The 26366-nt window shown below is 50.2% G+C and overlaps 2 protein-coding genes across 3 annotated transcripts; both read right to left on the bottom strand.

Annotated features, from left to right (window-relative positions):
• Positions 1-4041: 4041 nt before the first annotated feature.
• LOC118715588 (chemokine C-C motif receptor-like 2) lies at positions 4042-6262 on the bottom strand. 2 transcript variants are annotated; one of them, XM_045579502.1, is made up of 2 exons: positions 5632-6262; positions 4042-5142 (listed from the first exon to the last, which is right to left on the bottom strand). In XM_045579502.1, exons 1-2 carry the CDS (start codon positions 6064-6066, stop codon positions 4090-4092), a joined length of 1488 nt encoding a protein of 495 aa, XP_045435458.1. In that variant the 5' UTR covers positions 6067-6262; the 3' UTR covers positions 4042-4089. The 2 variants fall into 2 exon arrangements, with proteins under 2 accessions (XP_045435458.1, XP_036287983.2); XM_036432090.2 differs by lacking the exon at positions 5632-6262 and adding an exon at positions 5501-5625.
• A 16144-nt stretch (positions 6263-22406) lies between these two features.
• Positions 22407-26113, bottom strand: LOC118715587 (C-C chemokine receptor type 5). The gene is made up of 2 exons (XM_045579501.1): positions 26058-26113; positions 22407-24078 (listed from the first exon to the last, which is right to left on the bottom strand). The coding sequence occupies exon 2, from the start codon at positions 24044-24046 to the stop codon at positions 22919-22921; it is 1128 nt and encodes a 375-aa protein (XP_045435457.1). The 5' UTR covers positions 24047-24078; positions 26058-26113; the 3' UTR covers positions 22407-22918.
• Between the last annotated feature and the right edge of the window lie 253 nt (positions 26114-26366).

Below are 26366 nucleotides of genomic sequence, written 5' to 3'. Positions count from 1 at the left end.
AGGCATTTGGTGGGGTCTGAGGTGAAGAGTGCTCTCCTTTGCCAGCTGAAAACAAACAGCTTCTGATGGTCTTTACTGGCAAGATTAGGGAAGAAAAAAAAAAAAGAAAGAGGAAAAATAAGTCAACTGCACACCAGGTCCAGGGGCAAAATGCTGATTTGGCCCAGCAATGAAACCACAGCTGAAATGGCCCTGCAACTAGAGCCCACCTGGTTACATTCACAGCGGTCCCGGGCATTCTCCAAGATCCACCCAGCTCTGCACAAACCAGCTCAGCCGTTAGGATGGGGATGCCCTCCTGCATCTTCCCGGTCCCTGCGGCAGTTCCTCTGCACGTGCAGTCTTGTTTGATCGCATTTTGTCAGGAAGAGGCAGTCCCAATGGCTTCCCCCCCATGGCTGCCCTCACTCCACAGAGAATCAGTGCAGGGATTCTGTCCGTTGCTGAGGGTGTTTGTTCTGTAACTGGGGACATAGCTATTAGATGGGTTCAGGGCCCTCTGGACTCACCGTGAGACAGACCTGAGCTAAAACTCCAACCACCATCCGATCTCCAGCAGCCTTGAGAGGGCAGGGCCTTATCCCAGCTGTCTGAGGCTCGGGGAGGCCAGATGGCTTATGTTAAGTCCCACAGGAAGACACCCCCACCCCTGAGCATGGCCTCCAGGGAAGTGGCTCAAGGCCAAAGCCCAGGGCAACATCAAGGGGCTCAGAGCCTACAATTTGGATCAAAGATTTTCTTCTGTTAGATGTGCCAGAGAAAGTTCTTGGAAGAAGTTTGCTTTTCTCAGTGTCTATAAATGGGCCGCTGAGGGGAGCAGGGCCAGAGGACCCGCCTTCCCTCAATCCTTCTGACGGTCACAAAAAACCCAGTGCGGTGACATTCAGGAACTCACGGGGCCCTGCAGACATGCGAGGAAGTCCTGGGTGCAGGCTATGGGCAGGAGAGGAAAGAGAACTGATGTCAGAGAGTGACAAGCCCGGACTGTGCCATTTAAGCCTCAGTTTCCCCTTTTCTAAAATGAGGCAGATGACGCTCGGTCTCCTCTGAAAGACTGGTCTGTGGTGCCGATGAGATGTCTGGGAAGGCACTTTGCAGAGGCGAAGCTCTACTGAAATTCAGCGGGGGGCGGGGGGGGGGGGGTAGGGGGGAGCCTCAGGCCAGGAAAGGGTGAGCAATTCTACCGGTAGGACCGGAGATAACGTGGGCTCATGTGACTGCATCACATTGCGGGGGGGGGGGGGGGGGGGGGGGGAGAAAAGACAAGATTTGTTGTGTAATGAAAATAAAATTTAACTGGGCATCCTGTATTTTTTTTTTTTTCAACTTCAAATGTTACTGCTTTTTCGTTCACAATATTAATTATTAATCCTGTTTCCTGTTTTCAAATGTGTTCCATTTGTGTCCACTAATAATAGAATCGAAGTGAATAGAGGGTTGTTCAGGGGATTTCAATTATCCTCCCAAATCAGAATGACCTGGACCTGGTAGGAACTTTTTTTTTTTTGCATCAGGAAATAATTTATAGTCAGAACGGAAACACTGCCAGCTTATCCTGAATACATCTCCCACCTTCTCTTTTCACTGGTTGCTAGCTAGTTTTCCAATGCGGTTGCTTGTAGAGAAGCGTGTGTTATTGTTTTGTTTTTATTTGTTTGGGTTAATCCTCACTCGAGGATATTTTTTCCACTGATTTTTAGAAAGAGTGAAAGAGAGAGGGAAAGACAGAGAGAAACATCCATGTGAGAGAAGCACATCGGTTGATTGCATCCTGTATCTGCCCTGACCAGGGCCGGGGCCAGGGAGGAGCCTGCAACCAAGATACATGCCCTTGACCAGCATCCAACTGGGGACCCTTTGGTCCCCAGTCCAATGCTCTATCCACTGAGCCAAACCGGTTAGGGCCACATGCTATTTTTACCTTTATCATAACTGCCTGACATGGGAGGAAGATCTCACTGAATTATTAACATTCTCACTACTTATGGGTGTGGGCTGTTGCAATTGAAACATCCATCACGAAGTTCTGATTTTTAGTAACCATTTCACCCTCAGTCACTGTAAGAGAGTAGATCCCCCTTATTCTCTGTACACTCTATGTTTTCATTCTGGAAATTCCGACAGGATTTGTTCTTTGAGTTCATTGCTGCATCTGTAAACATCTGCAAATAATGTCATTTCCTCTGACATGTGGTAGAAGCAGGTGGAGAGGCCAGACCCACTTGTCTAAATGTGTGGAACTGTCTCTGTCCCTTTCCTTCTCCTTTTCTTCAGCATCATAACCCTCTTTTATATCTGCTGGGACACTGTCTTCTGAGGTCTCCCTTTTGACATCTCATGGTGTTTTTATTTTGGAGTTAATGTCATTCTGGAGGAATCTTGTGCTCATCTGCTTGGGCTGCCATATGGGATACCGTGGACTGGGTGTCCTAAACCAGTGGTCGGCAAACTGCAGCTTGAGAGCCACCTGCGGCTCTTTGGCCGCTTGAGTTTTTAGCAGAGGCCAGCTTAGGAGTACCCTAATTAAGTTAATAACAATGTACCTACCTATATAGTTTAAGTTTAAAAATTTTGACTCTCAAAAGAAATTTCAATCCTTGTACTGTTGATATTTGGCTCTGTTGATGAATGAGTTTGCCACCCACTGTCTTAAACAATAGAAATTGATTTCTCACAGACCTTGAGGCTTGGAAGTCCAAGGTCAGGGTGCCAGAATGACCAGGTTCTGGTGCCAGTACTCTTCCTGGCTTGTAGATATCCACCTTCTCACTGTCACTTCACATGATGGGAGAATATTAGGCAGCTTTCTGGTGTCTCTTCCTATGAGGGCACTAATCCCATCTCGAGGGCCCCACCCTCATAAACTCATCTAACTGAAATGACCTCTTAAAGTCCTTACTCCCAAATAACATCACATTGGGGGTTAGGGCTGTAAAATATAAATGGGGGGGGGGGCAAAGTTCATCCATAGCCCCCCACTAAGATATGGAAGACCCAGTGCTTGCTATCAACGGTATTCCTATGGGGTCTCCCCAAGTGTCACCTCCTCTTCCTCCCTCCTCAATGGTGGAGGTGAAAGGTTGTGGTCCATGGGCATCTGCATTTCCTCTGCCATCTCACCTTGGTCCATGTAACAAAAACTCAGGCGCCGGATTTCCCCAGGCAATCACTTCTGATGTTTTAGTCACAGGCTGCTGAGGCCTGAGGTGTATGTTTCACTGAAAAGGACAAAACACACACCGTGTTAAATATTTCTAAACCTAATCGTACACTTACTATTGTGAAAGTGGAAAGAAGCAGTGGAAACATGGGAGGCTCACAGGTTGGTGATGCCTGGGGGCCTAGTGGGAGAGCAGCCAAGAAAACCTAGGGAATTCCCACAGAACATGTCCCTTCACCCCTATCCAGAGCCTCCAGAGAGCCATTCTTTCAATGATCTGCAAGAAAACGTGTGTAAAAAATGGCTTCTATAGAAGAATGGGTTACTTCTCATTTGAAATGAGGTCCAATTGGTTTTAAAAGTACATATTCACTTCATGTGCTCTAGCCCAGTATTTGGAAGTTTGGCATGCTGGACACAGCACGGGCTCTGGAGCAAATGACACCGAGGCTTGGGTCCCAGCCCTGCCACTGTAGCTGTGAGATCTGAGAGATATTTCAGAGCCTCCATTTCCTCCTCAGAGAAATGAGACTATTTCCACCCACACCATGGCTGGGAAGTGAGGTGTGAATGAGCTCACCTTTATAAAGAGCCTAGCCCAGCACTTGAGACAAATCCAATGCTCACTTCCCCCTTTTCTCCCCGTATGGATTTCATAGACACACGAGTAAAACAATGAGGAAGCTCTCTGGTGTCTCTTCCTCTGAGGGCACTAATCCCATCTCGAGGGCCCCACCCTCATAACCTCATCTAACCCTAATGATCTCCCAATGCCCCTATGCCCAGATAACAGGGTTAGGGCCTCAACATATAAATTGGGGTGAGGAGGTGGGGCGTTCGCACAGTTCATCCGTAGCCAAAACATATACAAAGCCAGGCACCCAGGACACAAAAGCGATGTTTATTTGTCCAGCTTGATGGAAGCCGGTTTACAGTTCAGTGGAGCAGTCACACTCGTCCCCTGGCATATCTTGTACAGGGTCCTCGGCGGGCGGAAGTGAGCAGCAGCAAGGGCACAGGCGCCTCTGGAACGCCTTGTTGAGGAGCACGTAGAGGAGCGGGCTCACACAGCAGTGGGTGCTGGCGATGATGCCCGTCACCTGGATGCTCCTGTCCAGGAGGTAGCGGCTCCCGCAGTCCCGCAGGGAGAAGGAGTCCTTGAACGTAGACAGGAACAGCGCCACGTTGTAGGGTCCCCACATCAGAAGGAAAACAACCACGACGGCGAAAACCAGCCGGAAAAGGTCAGGCTTCCTCAGCGTTTTTCCCAGCCGCACAAGGCAAATGATAAAAACCAGCAGTGGGGCCAGAAGGCCCGCCACAGTCACCTTCAAGGTCAGAAAGGGCTGCCAGGCCATCCCCTGGCCCGGCAGGAAGGGAAGCCTGCTGCAGGGGCACCTGGCCCCCAGGCTGGCCCCCTGAGCCGTGCACAGCAGAACCTTGGGCAGCGCCAGCAGAGCAGCCGCCAGCCAGGCCAGGCCACTGGCCAGGACACCGCAGGCCCTCCGCTTGGCTGCCGGGGACAAGTGTCTCACGTTGAAACACACCAGGTAGCTCTGCAGAGTCAGGAGGGCGTTGAACAGCGCCTGGCTGTGCAGGCCCACGGAGGACAGGGCCACGAGAACTGTGCACGTGGGGTGGCTCAGGGTGCCCCCGTGGGAGGCGGCGTGAGCCTGGATGGGCAAGGTGAGCAAGGAGCACAGATTAGACGCGGCCAAGTTCAGGAAGTAGATGTGCTCCACCTGGCGGAGCCGGTGGCATTTGGCCAGGACGGACACCATCAAGATGTTGCTCAGGAGGCCCAGCAGGAACACCGTGGTGAAGAGCTGAGGCAGCAGCTGGGCCGAGAGGACGGCGGGGTCGTACGGGGGGCATTGCTCGGCGCCGTCCCTTTCGAGGGTCTCGTTGTCAGGCAGAGGGTCGTAGATGATGAGGACGTCGTAGTCATCATCGTCCGTGTAGTTAGCCATCGCCGGGCTGCCCTGCACGGAGAAAGGGGAGATGATGTTATCGCAGACAGCTGCCCGGCCCCGGGGGAAACAGCAAACAGGTGAGTGGCCGCGCAGCACGCTTTGAGCCAGAGGACGTCTGCAGCCCAGGAGAAAGAAAACAGACGCTTCTCCATCCCGCCCCTCCTTAAACCGCGTGGGCTGCTGCACCCGAGACTGACACTCCCCGGGCAAACGCAAGTAAGGACACGTCTTCTAAGAACGTCATTCATTCTCTGGGCAGAAACAGGAGCCCCCATGCAGGCCATGTGTAAGACAGAGAGAGACAGGAGCTCCCGTGCGGGAGAACCCAGAGCCAGGGTCCCAGCCCCGGTCTGAGAAGCTGGCTCACCCCCAGGCAGCGTCCTGTGACAGGCTGGGAGCTCTGAGTTCCCCTCTCGGAGGACTGGAGCAAATGCCTGCAAAAGCGAAAGCATCCTAGGCCCCACATGGCCTCGCTGGTGACATACACAGATGACTTACCCTTGGCCGAGCCCGCAGGGCCGGGCCTGGGACTGGAGACACGGGCTTCCTGCCAGCCCAGCGGGCGGCCCTGACCCCTAGGGGCAGGAGAAGCCACCGCGTCTCCCTGATCGCTCTGCCTCCAGGCGGGGCTGCTCCGGGAGGAGCTGAAGGAAAGCCCGGGAAGGCTCCCCGGACCCCCAGGCTGTGACTCAGCCTTCGAAGGAAACCAGGAAGTTGTCGAGTCCTCCACCTCCCCCTGGACCCGCCTCTGATTCCCCGGGCCTCCTGGCCGCCCCAGATAAGGGAACTGGGCTCGGCTGCTTGCGGGCGATATGGAGGGAGGGCTAGGGAGGCCTGTCTGGCATGTGTCACTGAGCAGGGACCAGCTGCAGCCAAGTGTCCCAGCAGCGCCTGCAGCGGCTCCTTAGCATCTGCACAGCCCGCACCTGGCATCCATCCGGGGCTTCCAGAACTTGTAGTGAGAACCCCAGGGACCGTGCTGGGTGTTTCTAGTCACTTTTGACTGAGGGGGTGGGGTCTCAAGAGAGGATTTCCTCCGCAATGGCAGCCACAGGGATGTATCCCTCGGGAAGAGGGTGCAGACGTGGGGTGGGGTGTCAGTGCAGGAAGCGTGGGCTGCTCTGAGTACCGACAGCCCCATGGAGTTAGGCGAGCCGTGAGGAGCTGACCCTGCGCCCCGAGGGAGAACCCAGCACAGGAACATTCCAAGGTGAGGACTCGGAGGCAGAGAATGTGAGGATGACGAGCTCAACCCCAGACGGGGCAGGGGCGAGGCGAGGCTTGTGGCCAGGAGAGAGGAAGGTGGTGGGCGGTCGGTGTGGAGGAAGGGAGGGTGGGGAGGGCTGGGAAGAAAGCTGAACTGGGAAGAGGAACTTGATTGAAAGGGCTGAGCAGTCTGTCTGAACGCCCAGGTCCAGTGTTGGTACCTGTGATCGGCCTCCGTGGGGAGACCCTTCTCGCTGAGGGTTGGTTTAGCATCTACGTTGCTGATCAGACGGCATCCTGTTAACGCCATGGAGGTGTTCGGGGTAGCATTCCACCCAGAACGTGGACCTGTTAACACAGAAATAAGGAAAGCATTAGAAGGAAGGAAAAACAAACACCAGAAGGACCCAGAAGAGCATGTGACCGAGCATTAAATTTAACTCAAAGGGCGATGCAGGGTGCTCCTCCCTAAGCAGGGGTGGGTGGCTGGTGGGAACCGGGGCTGTGACTGTTTCCCAGCCAGTCCTCCGGCCGGCCCCCCTCAGCCCCACCCCCACCCCCGCCATGGGCTCCTGTGAGGGAGGGTCACTGTGCCCTGGGAAGCTCTGGCCAGTGGTGGCAGCTGGGCCCTGGGGCCAGCAGAGGTCACTCTTCCTTCAGGGGCTCTACCTCCTGTGGCCAGGCTATTTGGAAGCACACCAGCCCCCACCTGCCCCCCACCTGCCCCCCAGCTCCCCCCACCTCCCCAGAACCTGGAGTGAGTAGGTGATGGCAGCTCTCGATACTCTATTGCCTGATGCCGACTGGTTGATTGCAGGCAGGGGATGAGGGTCAAGTCCAATGTTGAGACTTGGAAAGCCCCATGAATACACACTATGCACGTGATATAGATAAGTGGAGGGAAACTGCAGGCAGGCACCTCGAATGTGTCACGGGATTATGAGAAATTGGAAGTTTCCCAAGAAAAAACCACTGTGTGTACATTCAGGAACATCCTACTTCCTGGAATTAGCATGGCCTTCGCTTTCAGTATTGTTTTGTTTTGGCTTGATTTCCAGCATTCTGCTTGTCCACTGGTCCGTTCCCTAACCTCCCTGGAAGCCCCAGTAAAACCAACCCACCAACCCACTTCTCCCCTCCATGCTTTGTTTGAGTGAGTGTTTCTAAGACCAGCTAGGTAACAGCATTTAGCCACGAAGACAAGATCCATTGCTAACTTACGGTCTCCTGTCTCAACTAGCTTCCAGACACGTTTCTAGGAAAACAAAGGAAAGCCCTGACTGGTTTGGCTCATTGGATAGAACATTGGCTTGCGGACTGAAGGGTCCCAGGTTCGATTCCAGTCAAGGGCATGTACCTTGGTTGCGGGCACATCCCCAGTAGGGGGTGTGCAGGAGGCAATTGATCAATGTTTCTCTCTCATTGATGTTTCTAACTCTCTATCCCTCTCCCTTCCTCTCTGTAAAAAATCAATAAAATATATTTTTAGAAAAGAAAAACACATACTGAGTAAAAACTCCCATATCCTGAAGGGTTTCGAGGACTTTTCAGATTCTAAGACAAAGTGCTGACTTAGGGCAATACATCAAGCCCACAAGAATGGAATGGACCCTTGTACAATGAATGGGTTCTGCTATTAATATTTTGCTCCCTTTTAAAATAATCTTGATTCCTTATAAAATGTTTAATCAAATCATGATTTAATCAAACCAGTCACGTTTTAATTATGGTTTGTGAAGCCTACCAACTGTCTCTCATGATGATCCATTTCCTTGGATATTTGCGGTCTCCATGTGAGTTCAGATTTATTGGGGATTCTTTTCTCTGCATCAGCTTTGCGTGAAGGTGGAGCACTCCCTTCTGGGAGGAGTTTTGCATTTGTTTCAGCCAGAAGCACCTGGGGCATCACTGGCCTAAGATGAATTTTCTTGGTCTGCTGTTGTGGTCTCCTGGGTTGAGGGTGTTGTGGAATGGAACCTCGTATTTGCACGAGGCATGGATTTTGGATTCCCAGAGGAGACTCTTCCCTCTACTGCTTAGAGCCTAGGCAAGGACTGGTCCGCTGTTTCATTGTCTTCTGCCTGTGGGTGCATTTCTTCTAGTCCACCTTTTCCTAGCTTTATGCCAGGACATCTCGGTTCCAGCTCCCCATCTCACGTAGCCCCAGGCTTCGCTGTCTTCCCCATGTTGGAATCGCAGTTCGTGGCCTTTGAATGCATGTGGCCTTTGATTTGTCTACACCAGTGGTGAGCAACAGGATAAATACCCACTGAGTAGTGTTTCAATGAGCGTTTGTTGAAAAGTAACATTCGTTTATTCATTTCACAGGTATTTTGTGCCTACTGTCCTGTAACCCTTCCTTTCCCTCTCTCTGTACACTCTCCTTTATCCTGATTTATGTCCAGAGAGACTGAACTTATTACTAGTAATAGCAGATCCCCTTCAGCCTATGATTTTCCGCTGGTTTGGCCAATGGGAGTTTCAGGTAGGAGATTGGAGGCTCTTTCCTGGTTGGATGTCCTTGGTGAGGCAGCTCTTGCCAGACAGCGCCCTCCTCTTGGCCTGTGGAGGGAAAGGCGGCCCACTCTCACCAGCACTGAGTCCTGCAGTATGTGCTGAGTTCCCCATCCCCTGTCTCAAGCTTTGTAAAGAGCCCTCCAACTAGACTCCCCTCAGTTGCCCTACTGGAGTGTGCCACATGTTTCCTAGCAAGACTGTAGGACACATCTCCCGAGTGCCAGGAGCTTTGCCCTGGGAGAAAATGATGAGCAAACTAAACTCGTTCCCTGCCCTCGTGGCATTGACATGACCATCTAGAGCAGTGGTTTTCAACCTTCCTAATGCGACCCTTTAATACAGCTCCTCATGTTGTGGTGACCCCCAACCATAACTTTATTCTTGTTGCTACTTCATAACTGTAATTTTGCTACTGCCATGAATTGTAATGTAAATATCTGTGTTTTCCAATGGTCTTAGGTGACCCTGCTAGCGGTTCCCAACCTGGTAAGTTAAAGTTCAAGAAAAAAATATTACAGGATAGTAGTCACATAATAAGCTCAAGAACCACAGGCTGAGAACCACTGATCTAGAGGGATATGGTCAGATACATAACTGATTATAACCCAGGGAGTCACGTGATAGGCTGGGTAGCACATGGGCGCTGTGGGGCAGTCAGCAGGGGTACCTGCCCTGCCCAGAGGGCTCAGGGGAGGTGTCCCAGGATAGCTGTCATCTAAGCTGAAAGCCTGAGTGGGAGTTAGCCAGGCGAGGAGTGCATAGGCCTCTTCTCCTCCCTTTTCCTCCTGATGTCTTCCTTTTTCAGATCCTGGAGGGACCATTTACTTGTATCGCAGAGATGGGACAAGGGAAGTGAAAGGAACACAAACCAGGGTGGAGATACTTTATTAGTCACTGGCGCCTGTGACTGAGTATTGGTGGAAGAGAAAGTTGGAGCCAGGCACTTGGCTATTTGAGACCGCGCTCCCAGGAATGCAGACCTCTCAGCCAGGGTGTTGCAGGCAGAGGTCTTGTTGATCTAAAGGGCTCCCAGGAGACAGTGTGGAAGGGACCCAGCGGAGGCGGGACCCAGCAGAGGGGCAAGCTGACCACAGGGGAGTTCCAGCAGAGGCCTCAGCTGATCTCAAGGAGCTCTGGCGCTGGGCTGGCCCTGCAGCACTGTGCCACACTGAGGGGCGGGGCATGGCCTGGCAGGCAGATCCCAGCAGCTGAGGGTGGTTCCCCGTGAGGTTTGCAGCTGCCCCAGCCCCAGCAGCTGGGCGAGTGGGTGCATTGACCCTGAAGAGGGCATCAGGGCAAAACCCACAGTGCCTACTGCACATGCTGAGGTGCTGGGTTTCCTGCACATTCTATTTACCCTAAGAAAAGAAACAGAAACTGAAGTGTCCAAACTACCCTGTCATAAGACCACGCTGTGGTTGTGTAGGAGGAGTCACATGCCCGTTGGCCAGTTATCCCTCAAAATAAATAAACAAACAAACAAACAAACAAATAAATAAATAAGTAAATTATATATATATAAAATTTTATTTATTTATTTTTTTCCAGAGAGTAAGACAGAGGGATAGAGAGTTAGAAACATTGATCAGCTTCCTTCTGCACACCTCCTATCAGGGATGTGCCCGCAACCAGGGTACATGCCCTTGACCAGAATCGAACCTGGGACCTTTCAGACTGCAGGCCAACACTCTATCCACTGAGCCAAACCAGTTAGGGCTCCACTAATCCCTCTTGAGGACTCACTGGGTTATCCGGGCTCACAGAGCGGGAGAACTGAAATTTCCCCGCCCCCACTCCACCCTCCAGTTTTCCTTTCTCCTCTTTCTCCTGCCTTATTTCACCGGCCACACTCTACTTTGGAGCAAGCATTCCAAACCCAAAGGCTAACATGAACCAAATAAACAAGGTTTAAGTTCATGTGGGCCACAAAAAACAAAAGCTTCCATTTTCACAGAAACGTTGGTCTATTTTGATACAGACATGCTGAATGCAAAGGGCTGAATAAATGAGTAATCGTTAACATAAAATAATAGAACATTTTAATAAAAGTTAATACTTTTTCTTGAACTTTAACTTACCGACACTGAATAACTGCACAAATTAATAAGCGTAACACAAATAAACCTATTTTTTTTTGTTCTCCAAAAGCGAAATATTTCCATTGCCCACACCAAACAAGTCAGTCCAAGATTAATGGCATGGCAACCAGCTGCTAAAATATTCGCTGCTGCCAAAACCAGTTTGGCTCAGTGGTAGAGCTCAGTCTGCAGACTGAAAGGTCCCAGGTTCGATTCCAGTCAGGGGCATGTACGTTGGTTGAGGGCACAACCCTGGTGGGGAGTGTGCAAGAGGCAGTTGGTTGATGTTTCTCTCTCATCGACGTTTCTAGCTTTCTATCTCTCTCCCTTCCTCTCTGTAAAAAAATCAATAAAATATATTAAAAAAAATAAAAAATAAAAAAATATTCACTGCTAGTATTAGTGGAGAGAAATGGTGTGCCTGCACGTAAGGCGTGTAAGGAAAATGAATGGAACACAATTATAATGATCAGTCATTAGCAAACCTTGTAGTTTGTTATTGATAATTATGTACAACAGGATATTGTAAAAATAAGTTACAAAAAAATAAGTTATGAAATGTTATTAAAACATTCGTTACATACCATTATATTGGCTGGACCACAAAAATATTTGTTATGGGCTGCGAGTTTGACATGCTTGCTTTGGAGGGTCGGAAAGATTGAACAGTCTCTGGTTCAATATGAACCATATTTTGAAGAGATAAGAAATCTTTTCTTATAAACAGAAGTAAAAGGTAATCAACCAAGTAGCATCCTTGCTTAAAAAACATTCCCTTTAACAAAATTAAATTGTTTCGGATTTTAACTGTGCAAGACAGGGCTGGGCCTTGATCCTCAGCCTGGGTGGGTACTGTGGGCCCTCCTGGGGTCAGGGCCCAGGGGCCTGAAAGCTGTGCTCCCTCCCTGTCCAGTGCTCCCCCAGGGAGGGTTCCTGAGCGCGCCCCCCCCCCCCCAGCCTTTCCTATAGACTCCAAGGATATGGTTTGAGCTGGCTGCTATCTGTGCTCCAGAGTCTGAGGTACCCATCTCAAAAGATTCAGCCATATCCTCTGAAAAGGGTCCTTGGAATGGGTCCCTCCTCTCAGCAACCAGGGCCTCCGAACCACAAGGGCAGGTCCTGTCCCTCCAGAGAGCCCAGAACTTCGGGACAAAATTGTGCTTTCTTAGGGGCAATGGGGAAATACGGTTGTCTGTCCCTTTGCTGAGAGTCAGTGCAGGAGGAGACCACGCAGGCGCTGGGAGGCTGTCTTGCTTTTCGGATTGCATCACAGGCCCCGCGGACGTTTTCTCCTCTCTTATCTTGTTTGGCATCCCCAGGATGTTGACACTTCCTCTTCCTCCCTGAGCTCTCATCTTGGCAGGGCTCTGCCTGTCCCACACACCTTCTTCTCCTCGGGGGCTCCTTCTTGCCTGCACTTCTTGGGGTTCTGTCCTGAGCCATGTGTCCACTGCTGGACCCCCAGATGTGCCTCTCTACCCATGTGCCCTGCTGGGCCAAGGTCAGCACATCCAGCTTCTCCCAACATTGCCAGCAGCATGAACTTCTAACTCAACTCTCCTGAACACTGAACCCATCCATCATCTCATATCGGGGCCCCAGCCATGACCTCCCTCCCTCCCTCAATCCAAGTCCTGATGAGTCATTCCCCTGGTAGCTTGCTTTCTTTCTAAAAAATACTATAGTATATATATTTGTTATTGATTTCAGAGAGGGAAGGAGAGGGAGAGACAGATAGAAATATCAATGATGAGAGAGTCTCATTGATTCACTGCCTCCTGCACGCCTCACACTGGGATGGAGCCTGAAACCCAAGCATGTGCCTAACCAGGAATCAAACTATGACCTCCTGGTCCATACATCGACACTCAACCACTGAGCCACGCCGGCTGTGCACCCCTAGAAGCGTTCAAATTTGTTAGCTGCTTGCCACTCAGAGCTCTTAACCTTGACAGAGGCCTCGGTTGTGTCCCCAGAGGAGCACGGTCAAAACTCTGCCTGGGGTCTCTGCCTCCCTCTACTTGTGCCTCCTCCTGTACATTCTCCACATGCTGGGTTCGATGAGATGGCCAAGGTACACATTCCCTCCCTGGCCCTTCTCCACGCCCCTTGGGCCCACACTCCTTAGCACAATGAGCAAGGCCATCCCTACATGCCCTCTACTCACCAGCTACCTGACCTATCTGTTTATACTCCCTTCTCACTCTCTCATGAAACTACTCACCATTCCCCAAAGGTGCCTCCTCCTGTGCCTGCTTGTTTCTGTTAGGGTCCCTGAAGAAGGTACGCATGAGGCAGACAGTGATCAAGAATTAATATTTATTAGGTCATCTGGATACCAGATAGGCTGAGCACCCCAGGACGGGGAATCACAGATTTTAACAGACTCTGGGCAACGTTTTCGGTGTGGAATTCTCTGGGTGGGTCCGGATCCTGGGCAAGTCCTGAAGGGAAAGTTAATGGTCTTTGCAAATACAATGTGGTTTAAGCGAAAGGGAATGTTGCTTGTGTAATGATCTAAATATCAGTTTCCCAAGGGAAGGTTTACCCATTCGATTATTTGATCAGGCCTAACATTCCAGCCTTTTTGTTTTATGGAATAGGGATGGAGGTCATTTCTTCCATAGTCATTTCCTGCTGAGAGGGGATGTTGAGATAATAAGGGGATGGACTTTGATTGTAGTTGGCTGGAACACTGTATAGATGCCTCCTGGTTTGAGTGAGGGGTTGCAGCAGCATGATTTCCCCGAGAGACTGGTTGGTGAAGGCATGAAGACGGTCCTGAAGGAAAGATGGAAAACGGTGCAGAATACATGGGCCAAAAATTAGGATGAGGAATAGGAATGTTAATGGTCCTATGAAGGAAGATAGATACCAATTTATATTTTTTAGCCAGTAGTCCCATAAATTTGCAAAATATGATGGAGCACTGGTTAAGCCAGTCCTGACACCTCCTAAGATACTGAGGGTTATGAGGAGATGAATTATCTGGAGGCAGGTAAAGACTAGTTATTGGGGGGCTACGTCTATGTTAGATGAGAGAGAGACCATAGTACAGGTTCCTGTCTAGTTGCTCATCCCTGTTTTGAGTAGAACTCTGACTCTGGCTAAGAAAGGATATATAAAAAAAAAATGTCTAGCACATGCCAAATCATTAATTACAGTCGATATTTCAGTAGGATGTCGGGTGGAGTTTTATATGATACCCAAGGTTGAGGAAACCTGTTGAGTGACTTGGGAGGTAAAAGCTGGCCCTGAGGCATCCATGACTGAGGGGAAAGTCATGGAAGAGATAAGGCATTTATGGGCTAAGGTAATGGCTCAGCAGTGCAGAGTGAGAGTGAAACCAAGCTAGGCAACTGTGGTTCGGGACAACTGAGCTTTATGAGGGGATGTGTGGTGGCCTCAGTTGGACACAGAGGTAGAATGAGAAAAGAGTGATAAAGGGGTGTCTACTAAGATGCTGTGTAGAGTGAAGTTTCTAATGGCTGTGAGACTAATCTGTCAAGCCCCATAATAAAATAGATGATGTTTTGTGGGAAGGAGAAGGATCTGATGGGAAGAGCAGGACTGAAAGAGGGTCGAGACCAAAGTGGTGGGTGGATAATGATAGAGTGCTTTGGAAAGTCGAATCACCTATGGCCATGCCAAGAATCCAGAACATTTTATGAGTCTGGAGGAAGCTTCAGCAATCTTGCCAGGAATCCCAAACAGCCCACCAAAGGCCTGTGTCTTCCTGGCTGAGGCTGAGACCGGGTTTCTCAACCACTGCACGGCTGACTTGTGAGCCTGGACACATTTGTTGTGGGGGAGTGCCCTGTGCATTGAGGGTATTGAGCAGCATCCCTGGCCTCTTCCCCAAGTCGTGACAACCAAAATGTCTCCAGATATGGCCAGGTGGCTCCCGAGGAAACTCGTCCTCTGGATGAGATCCACTACCCCAGAAGAATCAACTGTGGGCATGGGAGAAAAGAGCAAATATTTCAGCAAGGGCATGCCCAACCAGAATATGAATTCTATGCATCTTGAAATTGCCTGAGCAATCCCGAGGTTGCATTGAACAGGCGGGCACAGATGAAATGGGAGTGGGTTCTAAGCAGATGTGGCTCCAAATGAGGAAGTATGTTTGGTTATAACATGGTCTCTTTTGTGCTTCTGAGTTGGGGCCTGATATAAACATGAGACGTCAGAAAGCTGCCCCGTGGTCTCAGGCTCCAGCCAAGCCTTTGTCCCTGCCAGGAAGCCAGTCTCACTGCCCAGTGCAGACATCCTCCACGGCATTGGGAGCGGGCCTCACCCCAGGCACGTTGTGGTTGTCTGTTTACCTATGGGCTCTGTGTTTAGACTCTTACATCATTCCCTGAACACAGGAACTGGGGCCTGTGGAAACCCTAGCACCAGCTCAGTAACTTCTCTGTAAGGTATTGGGTGAATACAGATGTATCTAAAATGCAAGTCCCCTGAACTCATGACACTTTCCACCGCACTCTGTTATTTACTCTGTCCCGGTGAAAGATGGGAGAGGAAGTTTGATGGGGGAGGAAGATAAGAGGGTGGGAGGCAATGCGGCATTTGTTGTTGTTGCTGTTGTAATTAATAGAAGGCCATTTCCGGAAGGACAGGCAAACACGTTGTAAAAGCAATGCCTGGTGTCTGTCAGGTTGGTCTGCCATCACTAATTACGATAGACTGGGTAGCAAACAACAGGCATTTGTCACTCTCAGTCCTGGATCCTGGAAGTCCCAAGATCTAGGTGCCAGCAGATCTGGTGTCTGGTGAGAGTCCGCCTGCTGGTTTGCAGATGTCCATCTTCTCTGCGTCCTCACATGCGAAAGGAAGATAGAGAGAAAGAGCAGGTCCTGTGTCTCATTCATAAGGGCCCTAATCCCACTGGTGAGGGCTCCACCCTTAGGACCGAATCACCTCCCAAAGACCCGCCTCCTAATACCATCACCTTGGGAGGTTAGGGCTTCAACATAGGACTTTAGGGGCCACACACATTTAATCCACAACAGCTGGTGAGCAAATACCTGCCTATCTGTGTGGGCAAACCTGTCCACTCGATGGACAAAGAAAGGGCTGTTAAAAGTGCAGGGTGGAGAAATGCTCCTTGCTGGGTGGGTGGGAGCAGTGGCGGCTTCTCTGTGCACTAGTGGAGGTGCTCTAGGTGCTGGGCAGAGAGGCACTCACCTAGCTAAGAAGGGGAGCACTGGGGGATTCTTGCTGCTGATCACAGGAGAGAAGGAATGGCTGAGCATCTGGTCTCGGGAAAGACATGACCCGGGACAGCTGTGTGTTGGGTCATCTCTCCAGGTGGTCATGAGTCTTCTCTCCAGGGCGCTGCAAGCCACTGTGGGACTCGGTCATGGACATGATTTCTGGGAGCAAGAAGCTGACTGGCTTACCTGGATCTCATGGTAGGCAGGTGGCCTCTCTCATTTGTGTCACTGCAGTGGCCCTTGAATGATCATCAGAGGCTGATGGGGACTCTGTAACTGATCTGACCGACAGCCCAGAACCCACTGATCAATGTTCCCATCACAGTAATGGTGACAGTGCGCCCCCTGGCCCCTGTCCAGGTGATGTGGAGCAAGGTCCTCACCCACAGAGGGAGGAATCATTCCTGCAGCTGATTAACTGCAAGTTCAAAGAAAATACGGAGCACAGAGATGGTTCTTTGTATCTATGAGTTAGTTTCTATCTTGTTTGTTCCTTTGTTTTGGTTTTTTTGAATACTACCTGTAAGTGAAATGATATGGTATTAGAGGCCTGGTACCTGAAATTTGTGCATGGGCAGGGCCCCTAGGCCTGGCTGGTGACAGTGGCCAATCTGTGGGGCAACTGACGGGGTGATCGTGGCCTCCCACTGGCACCCACCTTGGCTGGCCTGGGGCCTGTGGGCTGGGGGCAGCTCCTGCATTGAATGTCTGCCCCCTGGTGGTCAGTACACATCATAGCGACCAGTTGTTCCACCGGTTGTTCTGCTATTTGGTCAATTTGCATATTAGGCTTTTATTATATAGAATTTGTCTTTCTCTTTCCAATCTATTTCACTTAGCTCAATGCCCTCTACATCCACCCATGTTGTCACAAATGATAAGACTTTATTCTTTTTTATGGCTGAGTAATATTACATTTCACATCTTCTTTATCCATTCAGGGGAGTTGGAGGGCTGGGTGAAAAAGGGCAAGGGATTAAGAAGTACAAATAGGCAATTACAAAATAGTCAAGGGGATATAAAATACAAGGGGATATAAAATATAATCAATAATATTGTAATAACCATGTGTGGTCTCAGAAGGGTACTAGACTTAGAGGCAGGCTCAATTCATATGTTATTTAAATGTCTAACCCTCTATACCTGAAACTCATATAATATTGCATATCAACTGTAAGTGAAAAGATAACTGCAGAATTATCATTGCCTTCTCTAGGCTGACCCGGACTTCGGAGTTTTGCAGTTCTGTGGGGATGTTGTTCTACTGGAGAGCTAAAGGAATGGTTAAAGGAAAAGGGGGGGAAATTTCACCAACAGAAGTGAAATCTGTACTCACTTCTGGAACATCTCACACAGCAGCCCCCTTTCTGCACGAGAGACAGTCTCTGGAAGTTGAAGCTGCAAGCTCAGCATGGGTGCCAGACACCCTACTTTTATTTACTTTACACTTGGAAGGGATGAGTCAAAGCATAATCCCAAACCAGCAATGACCTTAGAATACTCAGGGCCTCCTGTAGATATTTTATGCTGCCACTTAAGTCTAGATTCCTAGGCTTTAAAAACCAGCTTGCTGAAGACAGTGTTAATGTTCTGTTACGAAAATCTGGAGCTGAATCCAGACTCTCCCTGGTCTTTGTGTTCCCCACTTGCAGCAGTGGGTTCGGGGTGGGGGGCTCGGGGTGTCTTCCTGGGACCGCAGCCCTGGCTCCAGCATGCTCAGCAGGACAGGCTGTAGGCAGAGTTTTCAAACTTGGCCATAGTTAGAATCACCAGGAACTTCTAAACATCAAAAAACCCACCGGCCGCATTGTAGACCCCTCCAATGAGAATCCCTGGGGGTGGAGTCAGCTGTTACTATTTGTAAAGCTCCCGAGAAACTACCGTGTGCACCCTTGATTAAGCACGTCCCCCCATCCCCCTGAATCCCAGACCCACCTCCCTGCTCCCACCCGCCCTACTCAATGGCTCCCTGCTGGCTGCCCATGCGCGTTGGGGAAGCACCATGACTGAAAACACATCACTGCACTAGCCGGCCCAGACCTGCTACGTCAGAATCTCTGGGGCTGGGGGTGGGCTCGCTCTTCCTCTGTAAAGTGAGGGGGTCGGACTGGCTGATCTTTGCAACCCTCCTGGTTTCAAATTCTATGACACCGTAAGTGATCAAATGGGGGTGATATCAATAAGGGAGAGAGGAGGGCCTGGGTGTAAAACAAACCTACCTACAAACACTTGGTACCTGCAAGGGAGATGCGGGAGGGGCTCGTGGCGTTTTATGGGCTATGAGAAAGCTTTGCCACAAGACGTTTTGGGACCTTGTTGCAAGATGGTGAGTTCAGCGATCTGCAGAGATTGGCAGGGGCATTTGGGACTTTTATCTCACCGCAGGCATCAACCTGTGTCCTCCACCCACACTCCCCTTGTTCTTCAGAAACAAGAGTGCCAGCAGACAAGCTTTAAACCAATAAAGGGGAAAAGGCTCCGTCTTCATTCTCTGTGGCCCAGCTGGTTGGAGGATACCCTTGTTGATGGCTAAAGTGGCCACAAGGGGGCAGTATAGCACAGCGTTCTTCATGAAGGCCTTTCTATTGAATCACGTTTGAAAAAGACTTCTTTCTACACATCCACTTAACAAACCTAGTTACCACCTTCGGAAAAAAGAAGCAAAAATAAATCCCTGAAACATGACAGAATTGCAATGACACCGAACTTATAATCAAATTAAAGAGTAAAAATATGGAGCCAAACGTAAATAAGCGTTGTAAAAATGCCTGAAGGAAATGATGAAGGAAAATCTGGCACAATCATGACCTACGTAACTTAACGTATTAGCATTTGGAGTGGTGTTTTGGAAAAATACAAGCAAGATTTCCGCCGTGGATTTTATTCACATTCAAAGGAGCTATGGAAATGCATTTCAGTTCTGCCTCCTGGCCAGGATGGTTAGGGAAGCCGGCGCATGGCCACTGTAAGCCCACAGGTTAGATTAGCAGGGAGGGCAGTTAGATAGCACAGGATAGGCTCTGCTTTCATCTCCACTTCTAGCCTCTGGGGAAGCTCATGGCAAGGGGAATACCTTCATCAGGAAGGTTACCCCTTGGAAGTTGATGTTCATGTTTGGGAGTCTTGTTCCCTCCAATAGCAAATAAATGGCTTGTAATCGTAGCAGTGGAAATGCCAATGCATTTTAACTTAGAGCTGTTTAAACTTGAGAACCATTGGAGTACAAGTGTAAACAGAATTGCGATTTATGAATTTGTACCTTATTCCTCCCCTTATTCCTCCGTGCTAAGGATTTTATGCATCGCATGTACACAGTGCCCTCCTTGTGTGGAGGGGCAAGGTCCCTTCCCCCAGGATTGTGGTCAGCAAACTGCAGCTCAAGAGCCACGTGTGGCTCTTTGGCCCCTTGAGTGTGGCTCTTCCACAAAATACCATGGCCTGGGTGAGTCTATGTTGAAGAAGTGGCATTATAAGAAGCTTAAGTTTAAAAAATGTGGCTCTCCAAAGAAATTTCAATCGTTGTACTGTTGCTATTTGGCTCTGTTGACTAATGAGTTCGCCAACCACGGCCCCAGGGGATGGTGAATGGAGTCAGAACTCCGGAGAAGAGTAGGCAGTGGAGGGTCTAGGCCGAGGAGAAGTGAGGAAATGGGCGGAAGGAGCTCATGGGGGCAGGCCCTGGTAAGGCTGCAGACACCCCAGGCAGCTATTTCTTCATGTTCATTCTGGAGTCCCTTGTTAAGATGGAAAGGAGTTAAGAAGTGATGTATATTGGCCCTAAAAGTTGACACCTTCCAACCTGCCCAAACAGCTGCCTGCATCATCTGGGGCAGATCCCCTTTGTCCCTGACCCCATCCTCTACACTACCTTCAGCCCCCGGTCGGCCTTCCCGGGCTCCTGCCTCCTCTAGGCTTAGGAGATGGAAAGTGGCCCTTCAATGCTTTTTGGGGAAGTTGTCTTAAGAGCCAGCTCCAGCCGAAACCGGTTTGGCTCAGTGGATAGAGCATCGGCCTGCAGACTGAGAGGTCCTGGGTTCAATTCTGGTCAAGGGCATGTGCGTTGGTTGTGGGCACATTCCCAGTGAGGGGTGTGCAGGCAGCAGCTGATATCATAGATGTTTCTCTCTCATCGATGTTTCTAATTCTGTCTCTCTCCCTTCCTCTCTATAAAAAAAATCAATAAAATATATTAAAAAAAAAAAAAGAGCCAACTCCAGCTGTCCTTATCTTTTTAGTGTTTCACCCACATCCAAGTAGGATGGCAGCTGGTTCTGCTGCCACCTGCTGGAAGGTGACAGCACAGCAGCCTGCAAACCTGGACACCAGCATGTTCCCAACCATGAATGTGCGCAGACGTCACCATCACCTCTACCTGGCGCACCTGTGCTCTGACGCATGCTCAGAGGTCCACACGGGCATTGTTGTCATCACCGCAGCCAGGTGCTTGAGAGAGATGGTAAATGAACAAAAAGCAGCCTTTATAGCAACCAACCTCCGCCCCCCGCATCCCACTGCCTTCAACTCAGGACTGCAGGCCCATGAGCCATGGCGTTATCTACTGCCCTCACTGGCAAACACAGCTGCCGAGTGCTTCAACACACATGGGGTGCTTTTTTAAAGCATCAACAGCAATGTGTCAACTCTTTTGAGTCACAGAATTAAATTGGGAATTGAATGATTTCCAAGGTCAGTTGCTCAGAAACTCCACCCTGGAGGCAGCATCTTTAAATATAAATTATTCTGGAAGTTTGATCCAGGTACCAGGTCAACTTTTTATTCAAACTATTAAAAAAAATACAATTCTCAATACATGATGAAATTCTCCCAGTTACTTACAAAATGCCATCACAGTTAAAGTGCTAGTCTCTAAATGAACTCTGCACTGAAGGAACAAGAATATAATTTATTATTTTAGAGGGTGGTTTTATTAGACACATATTTTCTTCCAAGCAATTGGTAACTTTCTATATACATACGAAGACCATATATCTCTATCTATCTCTATATCTATCATCTATCTATCTATCTATCTATCTATCTATCTATCTATCTTCTAGATAGATACAAAGATACCAGAATGTCTGAATCAGGCCAGAGGCTGGGGTCATATGCTACTTATGCTCCCCTAACTGCCTTAAGAGGGAAAGATCAGGTACTTCGGTCACTTCCTGCCAACAACCACAACCCACAAGGTTCAAGTTTTGAGTTTGAGAAAAACCATTAACACCTCCTATTTTTCTGACACCTTTATCTCCCAGATGATTCTCACTCCTGTAAGTTTCCTCTCCTGATGTTTACTGCTGTGGTCCTAGCTACCTCAATTCAAAACATTCTCAGGCATATGCTAAGTAAGGAAAGTAGCAACTGCAGAGAGAGGGGGAAAAATCCCATAGTTCTCCCTTCCAAATGGGTAACTCCCTTAGTGTTTGGGCAGGATTTGTGTGGAGGAGGCATCATTGAAGAAGAGTATCTACAGTCCCCACACTCAGCCCGAAACACTGAGGTTGGTCAATTGTACTTTTTGTGGCTACAGAGCTGGGGGCAGCCTGTTCTCCGCTCTGCCTGTTGATAGGGTTAAATCCGGAAGACGATGCTTAGACAGTGGGGGTGGGGGTAGGGGAGGAAGGCGGGGGTGTGGCAGGCAGACTCTTAGTCATTTGGGCTTCCCTCACCTCTGGGCTCCATGCTTATAAAGCTCTGGGTTGTCAGGAACTATATGGGTCCCTGTCTGAGCTGGCAGTGTTCCTGGCCTCAGGCACATGCATTCATACACATGTTGCTTCACAGCCTCCAGGAGATGCCTGGGGGCTGAGCTGGGGCAGGAAGGATGCTCTGAGAGCTGATGCATCAAGGAGAGACGGCCAGGGTCTGTCCATACCAGGCTGCATATAAGCTCACAACACTCACCCCCCTCTCCCGCCTCCCCCTCCTGCTTTTCCCCTAAACCTCCCTAGAAGCCACTTTTAGGGCATCTCCAGTCTGCACATTGAAACCTAGGGTCTCTCTGTGCCCCTTACCCCCCACCCCAATCTGCCCAGCTCTTACCCTAAATGCTGAGCACAAACTCCCCACCACCCCATCCCTTCCTGTGCCGTGACCCCAAGCAGAGGCCTCATGACCCTGACCTGCGTGTTGCCGGTCTCCCTGCCCGAAATGCTCACCTTCCCAGGACCTCCTCAGGGCACGGGGTGAACTTCTGCAATGCTGGCCCAGGCCACTCCAACTCACACCTTCCTCCCAACCAGTCGCACAGCTTCCCTCTCCTCCACCAGCAGCGGGGCCCCCTCCCTTCCTCTCTGCTCCACCAGGCCACCGGCTCTCAGCTGGTCCCGAGTGCCCGGGGAGCTTACTGCCCACCTTGGAGGGGAGGTCCTGCGAGGAGACGGCCTTTCATAACTGACCACGTCCAAGTCTCTCCTCCCCACGGCGAGACGAGGACTGTTCTACACACACTTACAACCCGTACGTTGCCTTGTGCAGGCAGGAAACTATGTCCTGGTTTGTTTTGTGGTTCCTGGCCAGGTAACCAAACTCAAGCATCAGCAACTCCAGGGGGACAGTTTTTACAATGAACTTTTGCAGGGAGGGGAGCGTTCGTCCATTGCTGAGGTCCAGGGAGGGCAGGTGACAAGGTGGCTGTCTCATCCACTTGTACGGGTTCTAGAATGGAAGGGCAGATGCCAAATAGAGGGGAGGATCTTTGGCCGCTTCCTCACTGAGATAACCTCCCTCACCCCCGCCCGGGGGCGGAAAACCGAGGGCAGGTCACAAGCCAGCAGAGATGTCCTGCTCCCCCGTGGAGCGCGTGTAGACGGACCCCCCGCGCTCGGGGCCCTCCCCCTGGAAGACGGGGCAGCGTTTGCAGAGGCGGCGGGCGATGTGCTTGCGGAAGAAGGCCGACAGGTGGCTTCTGAACTTCTCCCCGACAAAGGCGTAGATGATGGGGTTGATGCAGCAATGCGTCATGCCCAGGGTCTCCGTCACCTGCATGGCCTGGTCCAGCCGATTGGAGCTGCTGCAGTTGTTGAGGCCGAAGAACTTCTGGAAGGTGTTCAGGAGCAGGACGAGGTTGTAGGGGGCCCAGAAGAGGAAGTAGACGATCATGATCACGAAGATGAGCCGCACTGCCTTGTGCCTCTTCTTCTCGTTGCGACAGCGCAGCAGGGTCTTCAGGATTCCCGAGTAGCAGACGACCATGACCAGCAGGGGCAGGACCAGGCCCAGGAGCACCATCTTCAGGGTCTGGAAGTTCTTCCAGAAATGATACTGGCTGGTGGGGTAGTGAGGGCTGCATGTGCAGCGAGTGCCCTCTTGTTGGGATCTGGTGAAGATGATTCCCGGGAGAGAGGCGAACACGGCCACCACCCAGGTGACCCCACTGGTCACCACCCCGAACATGACCGTCCTGGCTTTTAAAGCAAACACCGCGTGGACGATCGCCAGGTACCTGTCAACGGTCAAGAGGATGATGAAGAAGATTCCGGAGAAGAAGCCGATGAAATAGAAGCCCGTCAGGAGCCGGCACATGGTGTTCCCGAAGACCCACTGGCCGGCTGCGTAGTGAGCCCAGAAGGGGAGGGTGAGGAGGAAGAGCAGGTCGGAGACGGCCAGGTTGAGCAGGTAGATGTCAGTCATGCTCTTCAGCTTTTTGCATTTGACCAGGATGAGGACGACCAGCAGGTTGCCCACGAAGCCGAAGATGAACACCAGCGCGTAGAGCGGGGGCAGCAGTCCTGCAGCCACCTGCCTCACGTCGGTTTTCAGGCAGGGCTCGGACACGCTGTAGTCGATGTAATCGGTGGTGGCGAACACTTGGTCCATCGTGCTCAGCCCCGTGAGGACAGAAGCAGGGATCTCTGGGAAAGCCCCAGAAGGCAGCGAGGGGTCCACCATGACTGCGAACGTTTTTACACACGAATGGGTCCCTGAAATAGATACATAGATTTCTACATTTAATTGAGCTTTTGTGTGTGTGTGTGTGTGTGTGTGTGTGTTTTGTGTTGTGTTTTTTGTGTGTGTGTGTGTGTGTGTTTTGTGTTGTGTTTTGTGTGTGTGTGTGTGTTTTGCCACAGAATGAACTCTTAAAATAAAGGGAAGGCTTGCCGCTAGTTTCCTTGCTTACTCGCTCTGTAGGGGAAACTCCGAAAAGGACCATCTTGCCAAATAAAATCTGATGGTTCCACAGCCACATGCAGTGAGAGAAACTTGAATAACAGTTTCAAGAAATGGAGCCAGGCCCTCGCTGGTTTTGCTCACTAGATAGAGCATCAGGCTGGGGACTGAAGGGTCCCAGGTTCGATTCCAGTCAAGGGCATGTACCTTGGTTACAGGAACATCCCCAATAGGGGGTGTGCAGGAGGCAGCTGGTCGATGTTTCTCTCTCATCAATATTTCTAATTCTCTATTCCTTCCCCTTCCTCTTCGTAAAAAAATCAGTAAAATATTTTTTAAAAATATATTTTATTGATTTTTCACAGAGAGGAAGAGAGAGGGATAGAGTCAGAAACATTGATGAGAGAGAATCACTGATCAGCTGCCTCTTGCACACCCCCTACCGGGGATGTGCCTGCAACCAAGGTACATGCCCTTGACCGAAATCGAACCCAGGACCTTTCAGTCCGCAGGCCGACGCTCTATCCACTGAGCCAAACCGGTCTCGGCTAAAATATTTTTTTTAAAAAGAAAAAGAAAAAAAAAAAATGAAGCGTGGTCAGGCACCCTCAGTCCAGCACTGCCTGGCAATCTATGCCAAAGCTGCCATTCCCTGGAGCGGGCTTTCGTGAGCATCACCTCAGGCTTACTCTGATAATTAAGTTTCCCAGCGTACCATGCATGCCAACCACTAAGCTTCACAAGGCAACTAATCCTCAAGGTGACCCAGTGAGGCAGGTCCCATTACCGCTCCCATGTGGCAGAGGAGACTCTCAGAGTCCATAGAGGATGCGTGACTTACCCAAAGACACACAGCTGGGGAGCAACTGATTCTGAACACAGGCAACCTACGCTCACCCACCATGTCATCCTGTCTCTCCCTCCTTGGTGAGAGAACCAACGGGCAGGCCCATCAGCATGGTGCCCCTCTCTCTCTGTGGTCAGAACGAAATGGACTTGCAGAGGCCAGGACCCGGAGAGGGTCCTGAGGCCAATGGCCAATTGTAACATCCAGACCACTGTCTCCTTTCCTCCGAAGTTTGCATTTACAGTTCCTGAGTCGCGTTGAGTAAGGAATGGCCAAGTGGACAATGTCTCATCCGTCACCACCCTTCCTGTGTAAGCTCAGTTCCTTCGCAACCCTCCAGCTAGTCCCAGCTACCCACGTTCCACTCCTGGCCTGAGACTTCCCTCCAATCCTGGGCAGCTGGGGAAGATCATCTGAGCCAGAAAAAGGAGCACACACGAACATGCGCTGTGAGACTCATATGTTAGAGGGAGACTTTGATATTTGTGATGATATTAATTCAGGCAATTCTCAGCCTCCCTCTTTTCTGTGGGGGGGGAAAACACCAAAAGAACCAGACTGAGATGCAACTTCTGGTGGGATGCATGCTCGGAGGGCATCCTGCCGGGAGGTTTTGTCCTGACCAGAAGATAACCTCTCCCCAGACTCTGCCAAGAATCCCCTCTCTGACAAAGCTTCCTTTTGAAAGGTCAGGGCTTTCAGAGAAATAATACCATTTCCTTTAGAATTTCTCATTCATAATCGTGTTTCGTATCTTCGATGTTATCACCGTCTGAAACTCATTCTAAAGTCTGAAGCTCTTCCTGATGGTCAAGATGATAGTTTAAGATAGTCCTTTGAGCACCTGGTGCCTGTCTAATGCCTCCTCAGGGTTTCCTGTAGACGCTTGTACTCATCACAGAAGCTGAGCTAACTCATAGGCAAAGTGCCTGAGAGGTGACTTACCGGGAAGTTTCTGATGGGGACGGATGTCTTAGCTCCTCTGACCAGCTGAGCTGTGCAAATCAAGCATATAGCGGCTGATGTGCAGGAAGCTTAAGCAGTTTCTACTTAAAGGGGGGGGCGGAGTTGTCAAGCCTACGTATGTTGCAGGGCAAAAAAAAAAATCAGTAAACAGTTCTCCTTTTTCTTTTCCTTTTTTAATTGAGCTTTAAATAGGCTGGAGGGTAGATTTCGGGTCTGTCACGTGGGCTTCCCTAGTTACACGATTCTCTTTACACAATTCCCTAGTTACACGATTCTCTTTACACCCTG

This window comes from Pipistrellus kuhlii, unplaced genomic scaffold (genome assembly GCF_014108245.1).
Source record: "Pipistrellus kuhlii isolate mPipKuh1 unplaced genomic scaffold, mPipKuh1.p scaffold_m20_p_11, whole genome shotgun sequence".
In the NCBI taxonomy this organism is placed as follows: domain Eukaryota; kingdom Metazoa; phylum Chordata; class Mammalia; order Chiroptera; family Vespertilionidae; genus Pipistrellus; species Pipistrellus kuhlii.
Note: the sequence above shows the minus strand (reverse complement) of the source record. Positions and strands in the feature narration are given on the sequence as shown.